The 13099-nt window shown below is 46.5% G+C and overlaps 1 protein-coding gene across 4 annotated transcripts in view; it reads right to left on the bottom strand.

Moving 5' to 3' along the window:
* Positions 1 to 13099, bottom strand: part of ASZ1 (ankyrin repeat, SAM and basic leucine zipper domain containing 1) — a 508155-nt gene that overhangs the window by 234056 nt on the left and 261000 nt on the right. For 3 of the 4 annotated variants that reach the window (XM_063930476.1, XM_063930477.1, XM_063930478.1), the window contains exon 6: positions 1262 to 1396. The exons of the other annotated variant lie outside the window; for it this stretch is intronic. In XM_063930476.1, the coding sequence (XP_063786546.1) occupies positions 1262 to 1396 (135 nt within the window). The remainder of the gene's footprint in view (positions 1 to 1261; positions 1397 to 13099) is intronic. 4 annotated transcript variants of the gene reach the window in all.

The raw sequence follows: 13099 nt of genomic DNA, 5'->3' as shown, positions 1-13099 counted from the left end.
AAAATCTGGTAGCGTATGGGCGCAAATAACAATTGACCATGTGCTCCGAAATTCCAGAAAGCGAACAAAAACAGTCGTTCTGACTAATGTGTTAAATCAAACGGATTTAACAAATTTCTCTGATTGACCATTTTTATCTGTTTTTCAGTGTTTGGGAGCAAATGGTCAATTGTCATTTACTCCTGTACACTACCAGATTTTCCTTTTAACAAGTAAGATTGGACGATAGTTATTTAGATGTATGGCCCGTCTTCAAAACCAAAGAGGATATCGACATGTGAAAGTGCCTGCCGTGAGGCACTATTGTTGAGTATGTATGTAGTCAAAAGATCAACAATAACAATGCTAGCCAATGTGTCAGCACTGTCAGATTATCAACACTATGGGTTAGGCTGCGAGCAGAAGGGGGTTAGGGTTAGGCACTAGAAGGAAGGTTAGGGATTAGGAGAGCAATATGTAAATGCCAGAGGATTGGTGGGCTGACCTGGAAGTGATCATCAAGTGACCAATAAGACCCGGATAACGCAGCTGGAGCAGGTAAGTAACCACTTGGTCGCCAGGAATGACAGGTCGACATTGTAACATGTTGACATTGACATTATGACCATGTTATCAATCTCACATCGACATTAGGACTGTCGACATACTGTATCATACCCAACCATTGCTGAGGGTTTGTTTAAATTGTTTGTTTTTTTAAAAGAGGAAAGGGGGAGGCATGTGACAATGAGGGGAATGAGAAGCCTGAGCCTTGAGAAACCCATAGAATAATTACAACTAATTAGCTTCTATTTAGCTCATCATAACATGGACATAGAAATAAAATGTTTTCAGTTATTCTACTCCGTGGCGTTAATACTTCTACTTATGTAGTTTCTGGCTTAGTCAGCTGTGTGTTATACCTTCTAGTATTTGTGGGCTTATTCAATTATCATACCTAATCATTCTTACTCATCATCTGCCATAGTGGAGATGCTGAAATTTCAGGATACTGAAATATAGCTAGTGTTAATGTACACTCGGTCTGACTTGCCTAATTATACCTATTATCGGTCATTCTCCATTTTATTGTGGTTCATCTGTACTGTCTCTATAATTGCTTCCCAGAAGTGACACATATACGAATGCTCATTCATGTTTATCGCTAACCAGCTCTAACATTCTTTTACCCTTGATTGGACATCCCACAATATCCAGCTTTTTAAGACACTGACTAAATTATTAAGATTTTGCATATTTTAATTACATTTTAAAAACACACCTCTAAATGGTTATTTTCTCTAGCTATATCTGCTGGTGTACTTCCAGACTTTGTGGATAACTTAATGTCAGCTCCCAATTCCAGCATCTTCAGAACGGCGTTCTTATGTCCATCATGAGCAGCCCAAGCCAATGCCTGTTTTAAAAATGGAACGAGAATAATGAATGAACTAAAAATGCTGAGTAAAAAAATGTTTTTTCAAAATGTGCCATGCCACTACATGCAAAAGTAGCCAATACCACGTTCACATTGACAATTAGCGGGTTGCACCCGGGACTCGTGCATGAGTCCTTCCTGGGTGCAACCCGCATGAGACCCCGTTCAGAGTGGCGGCCCGACACAGCATATTGCCGTCTCGATGACGTCACCGGGTCACATGCAGGGGCGGAGCTTGGAGATCAGATGATCTACAAGCGCCGCCCGCTCCTATAATGTGAATGGGTCCCGGATCGCATCGATCCGGGAACACTGTTCACACTTGCGCCTGACCCGGTATTGACCCTGGAATAACCCTTCTTTATTCCCGGGTTGAAATACCGGGTCAGACGACCCGGGAACTTGCCAGGACCCCCGTTCACACTGCAAATAAATCCGGATTACTGCGCGTTCACATACAATAACCCGGATTTTTAAAGGCAGTGTGAACGTGGTATCAGTGAGCAGGCTGATTTATAATCAAGCAACAGTAAGCATTTACACTATACACAGGACTGTGCATGCATTTATTGGCTGAAAATTTCAGTGAACAGTATATACGAGTATATATGGTGGAGGGCCATTCTCGTGAGACCTTACAGACTAAAGCAGAGTGCACACTAGACGATATGTCGTCCGCTTCAGCGGATCAGTCTCACGGCGTGTACACATGGTGAGATTTATCTGTCCAATCTGTCTGGTGAGAACAAAAATCTGGCAATGGATGAGAGCAAAATGACAATCAACCATTTTCTCCCAAACACTGAAAAATGGATTAAAACTATTGATTTAACACATTTTTCCAAACAAACTGATTTAACCTATTTGTTTGAACCACCATTATCTATTTTCCAGTGGTTGGGAGCAAATGTTCTATTGTCATTTGCTCTCATCCATTACCAGATTTTTGTTCTCACCAGACAGATTGGACAGATCAATCTCACCATGTGTACACACCTTCAGACATATTGAACACACTGTCTAGTGTGTACCCAGCTTAAGGGAATTTGGGTATAACTGGGAAGAGATACAGAGGGTGGGCAGAGAGATGACAGTTAATGAATAGGGGTAGAGCCAACAGACTTTAAATAAGATTTTACTCACCGGTAAATCTATTTCTCATAGTCCGTAGTGGATGCTGGGGACTCCGTAAGGACCATGGGGAATAGACGGCTCCGCAGGAGACTGGGCACATCTAAAGAAAGCTTTAGGACTATCTGGTGTGCACTGGCTCCTCCCCCTAAGACCCTCCTCCAAGCCTCAGTTAGGACACTGTGCCCGGAAGAGCTGACACAATAAGGAAGGATTTTGAATCCCGGGTAAGACTCATACCAGCCACACCAATCACACCATATAACTCGTGATAGGAACCCCGGTTAACAGTATGATAACAATGGAACCTCTGAAAAGATGGTTCGCAATAACAACCTGATTTGTGTAACAATAACTATTTTCAAGTATTGCAGACAATCCGCACTTGGGATGGGCGCCCAGCATCCACTACGGACTACGAGAAATAGATTTACCGGCGAGTAAAATCTTATTTTCTCTGACGTCCTAGTGGATGCTGGGGACTCCGTAAGGACCATGGGGATTATACCAAAGCTCCCAAACGGGCGGGAGAGTGCGGATGACTCTGCAGCACCGAATGAGAGAACTCCAGGTCCTCCTCAGCCAGGGTATCAAATTTATAAAATTTTGCAAACGTGTTTGCCCCTGACCAAGTAGCAGCTCGGCCAAGTCTTAAAGCCGAGACCCCTCGGGCAGCCGCCCAAGATGAGCCCACCTTCCTTGTGGAATGGGCTTTTAGAGATTTAGGCAGCGGTAGTCCCACCGCAGAATGCGCAAGCTGAATTGTGCTACAAATCCAGCGCGCTATAGTCTGCTTAGAAGCAGGAGCACCCAGCTTGTTGGGTGCATCTAGGATAAACAGCGAGTCAGTTTTCCTGACTCCAGCCGTCCTGGAAACATAATTTTTCAGGGCCCTGACTACGTCCAGTAACTTGGAATCCTCCAGGTCCCTAGTAGCCGCAGGCACCAATAATAGGTTGGTACAAGTGAAAACCTGAAACCACCTTCGGGAGAAAGTGAGGACGAGTCCTCAACTCTGCCCTATCCCTATGGAAAGTCAGGTAAGGGCTTTTTTATGACAAAGCCGCCAATTCTGACACATGCCTGGCCGAAGCCAGAGCCAACACATGACCACTTTTCATGTGAGATATTTCAAATCCACGGTTTTAAGTGGCTCAAACCAATGTGATTCCAGGAACTCCAAAACCACATTGAGATCCCAAGGTGCCACTGGGGCACAAAGAAGGGGCTGAATATGCAGCACTCCTTTACAACGTCTGAACTTAAGGCTGACATCCTTCCTGGCTTTGATCAGGATAAGAATGACTACCTCCGGAATGCCTTTTTCACTCAGGATCCGGTGTTCAACCGCCATGCCGTCAACGCAGCCGCGGTAAGTCTTTGAACAGACAGGGCCCCTGCTGCAGCAGATCCTGTCTGAGTGGCAGAGGCCATGGGTCCTCTGAGATCATCTCTTGAAGTTCCGGGTACCAAGCCCTTCTTGGCCAATCCGAAACAATGAGTATAGTTCTTACTCCTCTTTTTCTTATTATCCTCAGTATCTTGGGTATGAGAGGGAGAGGAGGGAACACATAAACCGACTGGTACACCCGCGGTGTCACTAGAGCGTCCACAGCGATCGCCTGAGGTTCCCTTGACCTGGCGCAATATCTTTTTTATTGAGGCGGGATGCCATCATGTCCACCTGTGGTCTTTCCCAACGGTTTACTAGCATTTGGAAGACTTCTGGATGAAGTCCCTATTCTCCCGGGTGGAGTTTACTGCGGAAGTCTGCTTCCCAGTTGTCCACTCCCGGAATGAACACTGCTGCCAGTGCTACCACATGATTTTCCGCCCAACGGGGAATCCTTGTGGCTTCTGCCATTGCCCTCCTGCTTCTTGTGCCGCCCTGCCTGTTTACATGGGCGAGCGCCGTGATGTTGTCTGATTGGAACCGTACGGCTGGTGAAGCAGGGGCCTTGTTTTGCTTAGGGCCTTGTAAATGGCTCTTATCTCCAGAAAATTTATGTTAAGTGAAAACTCCTGTTTGGACCATAGTCCTTGGAATTTTATTCCCTGTGTGACTGCACCCCAGCCCCGAAGGCTGGCATCCGTGGTCACCAGGACCCAGTCCTGTATTCCGAATCTGCGGCCCTCTAGTAGATGAGCCCTCTGCAGCCACCACCGCAGCGACACCCTGGTTCTTGCCGACCGGGTTATCCGCTGCTGTATCTGGAGATGGGACCCGGACCATTTGTCCAACAGGTCCCACTGGAAAATCCTTGCGTGGAACTTTCCGAATGGAACTGCTTCGTACGAAGCTACCATTTTTTCCCAGGACTCGTGTGCATTGATGTACAGACACCTGTCCCGGTCTTAGGAGGTTTCTGACTAGAGATGACAACTCCTCGGCTTTTTCCATTGGAAGAAACACTTTTTTCTGGTCTGTTTCCAGAATCATTCCCAGGAACAGATGATGTGTCGTCGGGACCAGCTGTGACTTTGGAATTGAGAATCCAGTCCTGCTGTTGCAGCACTTGCCGAGAAAGTGCTACCCCCTTTACCAACTGTTCCTTGGACCTCGACTTTATCAGGAGATCGTCCAAGTACGGGATAATTAAAACTGCCTTCTTGCGAAGGAATATCATAATTTCGGTCATTACTCTGGTAAAGACCCTCGGTGCCGTGGATAATCCAAACGGCAGCGTCTGGAACTGATAGAGACAGTCCTGTACCACAACCTTGAGGTACTCCTGGTGAGGAGGGTAAATGGGGACATGCAGGTAAGTATCCTTGATGTCCAGAGAGACCCTGTAATCCCCCTCGTCCAGGTTCGCAATAATCGCCCTGAGCGATTCCATCTTGCACTTGAATCTTTTGTTATATGTGTTCAAGGATTTTTTATATTTAAGATGGGTCTCACCGAACCGTCCGGTTTCGGTACCACAAACATTGTGGAAAAGTAACCCTTTTCCTGTTGAAGGAGGGGTACCTTGATAATCACTTGCTGTGAATACAGTTTTTTGGATTGCCACCAACACTGCCTCCCTGGTAGAGGGAGTTGCCGGTAAGGCAGATTTTAGGAAACGGCGGGGGGGAGACGTCTCGAATTCCAGCCTGTACCTCTGAGATACTGTTTGAAGAACCCAGGGATCCACCTGTGAGAGAGCCCACTGTGTGCTGAAATTTCTGAGACGGGCCCCCACCGTACCCGGGTCCGCCTGAGCAGCCCCAGCGTCATGCTGTGGACTTACCGGACGCAGGGGAGGACTTCTGCTCCCGGGAACTAGCTGTGTGCTGCAGCTTTTTCCCTCTACCTTTTCCTCTTGGTAGAAAAGATGAGCCTCTAGCTCTCTACTTTTCTGGGGCCGAAGGGACTGTACCTGATAATACAGTGCTTACTTTTGCTGTGGGGTAGCTTGTGGCAAAAGTTTTGATTTCCCAGCCGTAGCTGTGGAAACGAGGTCTGAAAGACCATCCCCAAACAGTTCCACCCCCTTCTAGGGCAAACTTCCATGTGCCGTTTAAAATCGGCATCGCCCGACCATTCCCGAGTCCATAACCCCCGTCTGGCGGCAATGGTTTTACATAGCGCTTATTAGTGATGCCAGTCGGCAAATATCCCTCTGTGCATCACGCATGTATAAGACAGCGTCTTTTATATGCTCTATTTTCAGCAAAATATTGTCCCTATCTATAGTATAAATATTATCCGACAGGGAATCTGACCACGCAGCTGCCGCACTGCACATCCATGCCGAGGCAATAGCAGGTCTCAATATAATGCCCGTGTGTGTGTATATAGCTTTAAGGGTAGTTTTCTGCTTTCTATCAGCAGGTCCTTCAGGGCGGCCGTATACGTGATGGTAGTGCCACCTTTTTTAATAAGCGCGTAACCGCTTTTTCTACCCTAGGGGTTATTTCCCAACGTGACCTATCCTCTGGCGGAAAAGGGTACGCTGCTTTAGAAATTATCAATTTCTTATCGGGGGAAGTCCACGCTTCCTCACACACCTCATATCAATTCCTCAGATGCAGGAAAACTACTGGTAGTTTTCTGTCACCAACATAATACCCTTTTTTGTGGTATCTGGGGTATTATCAGAAATGTGTAATACATTTTTCATTGCCTCAATCATGTAACGGGTGGCCCTATTGGAAGGTACACTAGTCTCATCGTCGTCGACACTGGAGTCGGTATCCGTGTCAACATCTGTGTCTGCCATCTGAGGTAGCGGGCGTTTTAGAGCCCCTGATGACATGTGAGACGCTTGGACAGGCACAAGCTGAGCAGCCGGCTGTCCTATGTCGTCAAACCTTTTATGTAAGGAGTTGACACGGTCACGTAATTCCTTCCATAAGTCCATCCACACCGGTGTCGACCCCGCAGGGGGGTGACATCCCATTCACAGGCATTTGCTCCGCCTCCACATCATTATCCTCATCATACATGTCGACACAGCAGTACCGACACACAGCACACACACAGGGAATGCTCTGACAGAGGACAGGACCCCACAAAGCCCTTTGGGGAGACAGAGGGAGAGTATGCCAGCACACACCAGAGCGCTATATATCACAGGGATATCACCTATAGAGAGTGTTTTCCCTTATAGCTGCATAATATATATATATATACTGCGCCTAATTTGTGCCCCCCCTCTCTTTTTAACCCTTTTCTGTAGTGCAGGACTGCAGGGGAGAGCCAGGGAGCGATACCTCCAGCAGAGCTGTGAGGGAAAATGGCGCCAGTGTGCTGAGGGAGATGGCTCCGCCCCTTTTTCGGCGGGATTTCTCCCGCTATTTTATCGTTTCTGGCAGGGGTTAATATACACCTATATAGCCTCTGGGGCTATATATGGTGTTAGTTTTGCCAGCCAAGGTGTTATTATTGCTGCTCAGGGCGCCCCCCCCCCCAGCGCCCTGCACCCATCAGTGACCGCAGTGTGTGGTGTGCATGAGGAGCAATGGCGCACAGCTGCAGTGCTGTGCGCTACCTTGGAGAAGACAGAAGTCTTCAGCCGCCGATTTTCCGGACCACCTTCTTGTTTCTGGCTCTGTAAGGGGGGCGGCGGCGCGGCTCCGGGAACGGACGACGAGGTCGGGTCCTGTGTTCGATCCCTCTGGAGCTAATGGTGTCCAGTAGCCTAAGAAGCCCAAGCTACCACCACTTAGGTAGGTTCGCTTCTTCTCCCCTTAGTCCCGCGTTGCAGTGAGCCTGTTGCCAGCAGGTCTCACTGAAAATAAAAAACCTAAACTATACTTTCTTCTAAGAGCTCAGGAGAGCCCCTAGTGTGCATCCAGCTCAGCCGGGCACAGAAATCTAACTGAGGCTTGGAGGAGGGTCATATGGGGAGGAGCCAGTGCACACCAGATAGTCCTAAAGCTTTCTTTAGATGTGCCCAGTCTCCTGCGGAGCCGTCTATTCCCCATGGTCCTTACGGAGTCCCCAGCATCCACTAGGACGTCAGAGAAATAAACCGTTGTATTTTCAAGTCACATCTGAAACAAGAAAGTATTTTAGAGCAGGAGAGCGTTCATTTCACTGCAGAGGAGCAGCATAGGAGAAATCTTGGGACACAGGAGTGAAAGGAAGTAACCCGCACAGTCAGCGGAAGAGTGGAGACTGAGGAACGGATTTCGGGGGTAATTCCGAGTTGATCACAGCAGCAAATTTGTTAGCAGTTGGGCAAAACCATTTGCATTGTAGGGGGGCATATATAACATTTGCAGAGTGTGTTAGATTTGGGTGGGGTGTGTTCAAACTGAAATCTAAATTGCAGTGTAAAAATAAAGCAGCCAGTATTTACCCTGCAGAGAAACAAAATAACCCACCCAAATCTAACTCTCTCTGCAAATATTATATCTGCCACCCCTGCAGTGCACATGGTTTTGCCCAACTGCTAACAAATTTGCTGCTGCGATCAACTCGGAATTACCCCCTTCAATTTATATTCAAAAGTCTATGCAGCTGCGATTTTTTTAGGCTACGGATTTACTAAGTAACACACGTGAAGCAGTCGCCCACAACGGACTAGACACGCCCACCCCTCAGCAACAGTATACATATATGCACTGACACAGAAATGAGGAACATATACTCCCAGAGTGTCTATGGTCAAGCAGACTGGTCACGGGAGCAATATATCTACAGCACAGATAGCGTGGGCTTTTGCATCACTTTTAGAAATCATAAGACAGAAGAGAAAAGTGGGTTTTAAAACACCAGTAGTTTAGAAACAAAATGAGTTTTGATAATATAATTCCTGTTGTGAGCATGCCTACATTACTGCACTGTGGTCTGGAGTTTGCATATTCTTCAAATTCTGGTATGTATGTATGTATGTATGTATGTATGTATGTATGTATGTATGTATGTATGTATATATATATATATATATATATATATATATATATATATATATATATATATAAAAACACAACAGTTTCTTTATCTTGCGCCAAGTTCAAAGCAGCACAACTGGAGAGGTCCCTGTTGAAAGACCTCAATAGCATACACAATAAAAACAATTCACAAGTGCGCTAAATAGGAATGTATCTACAATGATTCTTCCAGTGTTGTTTCCATGGGTAAGAATTGAATACTGGAGAAGATGTGTGTCTGGGAACCTGTAACGGACACCCCTCACCAAGATGGTCACCCAAACAAGAGGCCCATGGCCAATTAGTAAATTTTTTTTAATAACATACGTTTGAACAAATGCAGTTTTTACATAAAATTCATCATGTAATATTTACAAAGATGTATTTAAAAATTATTAACAATAATACCAGTAAAGGATAACCAGTAAGTTTGTTGTGTGGTCTTTAACTTTAGATACTCCCTCACCTTTTTCAAGGTGCGAGCTCGAGGGGGAGTATCTTCACAAACTGTGCTGGAAACTCCTGATTGACAAACCCAACACGTTTCGTCTTATCGACTTCATCAGGGGTAACGAATATATAAAACAGGCTTTTTTCCAGCGTTTCTTTGGGAGTCAGGAAGAGCTGTGTGTGCTGATAGCTGTTGCAGTAAGCAGAGGAAGGCGACAAAATGCCTCTGGTCCCGCTCTGAGATAGCTCGGGTCCCCTCCCAATGGCGCCGGAGCTACAGCATTTTTTTTATAGTGGCAATGTCTCCAATCATGCCTAAAAACATCTAACCAGTGCTAGTTTAAGCCATCTTCAACCAGTTTACACGGGGGGCTTTAGCGGGTCCCCCCCAGGGGGGTCCCGTATGCCGTGCCCCCCCGTTCAGCCGCACTTTGAACCGGGGGACCGCCCAAGCAGGGCCCCCAGCTTGTACTCACCACAGACGTCACCTTCAGGCTAGTGTTAGGGGTGTGCGGCGTGCTGCGATTACGACAGCCAAGGCGCAATGCCCCAACGAACTAACAACCTCTCAGGACGGTGGTCCTGCAGCGGGGAAGCAGGTCTGCACCTCGCAAGGCCGGTGACCATCCTCCCCCACCCCACCCCCAACTCCCACGGTGCAGGTATGTTGTTGCCCAAACAGCATAATGAAAATAATAAAAGTTTAAAAGAAATTGAAGAAAACTCTCTGGAGCTGCATAGATGTGCATTCTCTCCTGAGGGCACTTTTTTCTAAACTGTAATGTAATCTAATTTGTAATGTAAAATCTTATTCTTTATACTGTAAATGTAATGTTTTGGTAAAAAGTCAAAACATCAAATTGTTTTATTACTGTCCAAATATATATGAACTTAAATTATATTTCTCTTTCATCCACTAGGGGACACTGGAAGGATTACACTGGGGGTATGGAGGCATGGTTAGTGGGAGCTGGCACTATGATAATTTAGAAATGTAAAGCTCCTCAAATTATATAGATCTAGAAAGAAAGAAAATAAAAAAGAGAAGAAAACAAAACAAAGTGCAGATCCACTTACTACAACTAGACGTAATTCTGGGATAAAAATATTTGTGAATTTTCTAGAGATGCCATCTAAACCAGATTTTAAAAGCCATATTTCATCTACAGTAATTCCTTTTTCCATACCGGATGCTTTCATTTCTACCTGCCTGCATTTTCCACACCTCAAGTCTGTTTTAAAATGTTGTTGGTTTTTTTTGCAAATGTGAGCCTGCAACATACTCCACCATTAGCTTGCTGAACAAACTGTTCAAACACTTCCTTCCCCTGTACCAGGAGTGCATAATTTTAAAGGCCTGCACACACAGAATCAGCCGCCATCTCCAAGCATGCATCTTAAGAGCATCATCTACACTACAGCATGGAGTTAAGACCAAATTTTGTATTGGACTTGGACCTACTTACGCATATTACTGGGTTCATCTTTAAACTGATCACTGGTTTTGTATACGATTTACAATATGTCCTCATACATCATTGCTGCAGTCGCACTAAATAGCCCCCCTCGGTGCACTAGGTCCTGTGAGATTCTACTAGTGTCGGGCAACTTTGTAAGTCTTAGTTGTAACGCAATCTGGCTAGGACGCACAAGCAGACTGTGCTGATTAATCTGATATGTGATTTATGGTAAGAACTTACCGTTGTTAAATCTCTTTCTGTGAGGTACACTGGGTTCCACAGGGATTACATCGGGGTGTAGAGTAGGATCTTGATCCGAGGCACCAACAGGCTAAAGCTTTGACTGTTCCCAAGATGCTCAGCGCAACCTCCTCTATAACTCCGCCTCCGTGCACAGGAGCTCAGTTTCGTTAACCAGTCCAATGCAGTAGCAGGCAAAAGAGATGACAACCATTAGTAGCCAGATACCTTCTCCTGTCGTGAGAATGTGGTGTATCAACGGCTAATACCATACAAACCCAAAGAAGCTAAGTGCGTCAGGATGGGCGCCCTGTGGAACCCAGTGTACCTCGCAGAAAGATTTAACAATGGTAAGTTCTTACCATAAATCTCCTTTTCTGCAGCGGGTTCCACAGGGAATAACATTGGGGATGTCCTGAAGCAGTTCCTCATGGGAGGGGACGCACTGTAGTGGGCATAAGAACCCGGCGTCCAAAGGAAGCATCCTGGGAGGCGGAAGTATCGAAGGCATAGAACCTTATGAACGTGTTCACTGAGGACACGTAGACGCCTTGCACAATAGTTCAAGGGTCGCACCACGGCGGGCCCCCCAAGAAGGTTCACAGACAAAGTAGAATGAGCTTTTATGGTAGCAGGAGCTGAAAGGCCAGCCTGTAAATAAGCATGTGCAATCACCATTCTAATCCATCTGGCCGGATCTGCTTATTCGCAGCCAGCCACGTTTGTGAAAACCAAAAAGGACAAAGAGAATCAGACTTCCGAATGGGAGCTGTCCTCTTCACATAGATACGGAGAGCCCTTACCACGTCCAAAGACCGCTCTTTGGATGACAATTCAGGGGAGATAAAGGCAGGAACCACAATCTCTTGGTTAAGGTGAAAAGAAGACACCACCTTAGGTAGATATCCAGGGCGTGTCCGAAGAACCGCCCGGTCACGGTGAAAAATCAGAAAGTGAGACCGACAGGATAAGGCACCCAAATCTGAAACCCGTCTAGCAGAGGCAATAGCCATCAAAAATAAAACCTTAAGAGAAATCCACGTAAGGTCCGCAGACTCAAGAGGTTCAAACGGTGACTCTTGCAAGGCCTCCAGAACCACCGACAAATCCCAAGGAGCCACAGGCAGAACATAGGGAGGTTGAATCCACAACACACCCTGAGTGAATATATGAACATCAGGCAGAGTCGCAATTTCTCTCTGAGACCAAACAGACAAGGTAGAAATATGAACCTTGAAGGAGGCCAGACGAAGGCCCAAGTCCAAGCCCTGTTGCAGGAAGGCCAAAAGCTTGTCCGTACTAAACTGGTAAGCGTCATGATTGCTAGCTGCGCACAAAGTAAAGTAAAAATTTCAGACCTTATGATAAATCCGAGCAGAAGCGGGTTTCCGGGCCTTCAACATAGTTTGAGTGACCACCTCAGAAAATACTTTGGCCCTCAGAACTGAAGCTTCAAGAGCCACGCCATCAAAGCCAGACGGGCAAAATCCTAGTATACACAAGGGCCCTGAAAGAGGAGGTCTGGGAGTTGCAGAAGAAGTAGAAGAGGAACGCTCTATCTACCCTGTAGGTCTGAGAACCAATGCCGTCTGGGCCACGCTGGGGCGATCAGAAGCAGGATTCCTCCTTCTTGTTTGAATTTCCATATCACCCTGGGCAGAAGTGACACCGGAGGGAACACGTATGGCAGTTGAAAGTTTAATGGAATTGCCAGTGCGTCCACGAATGCTGCTTGAGGATCCCTTGTACTTGCTTCGAAGACCGGAACCTTGTGATTGTGTCGAGACGCTATCAAGTCTACGTCTGGTAGGCCCCCCTTGTCCACTAGGAGTTGAAATACTTCTGGATGGAGGCTCCACTCTCCGGCGTGTACATCCTGACGACTGAGGAAGTCCGCTTCCCAGTAGAGGACCCCCGGAAAGAACACTGCCGATATGGCTGGCAGCGTTCCGCACACTGAAGAATCTTTTACACTTCCATTATTGCCATGCGGCTTCGAGTGCCACCTTGATGATTTATGTACACCACCATAGTGGCG

Source organism: Pseudophryne corroboree, chromosome 6 (genome assembly GCF_028390025.1).
Source record: "Pseudophryne corroboree isolate aPseCor3 chromosome 6, aPseCor3.hap2, whole genome shotgun sequence".
In the NCBI taxonomy this organism is placed as follows: Eukaryota; Metazoa; Chordata; class Amphibia; order Anura; family Myobatrachidae; genus Pseudophryne; species Pseudophryne corroboree.
Note: the sequence above shows the minus strand (reverse complement) of the source record. Positions and strands in the feature narration are given on the sequence as shown.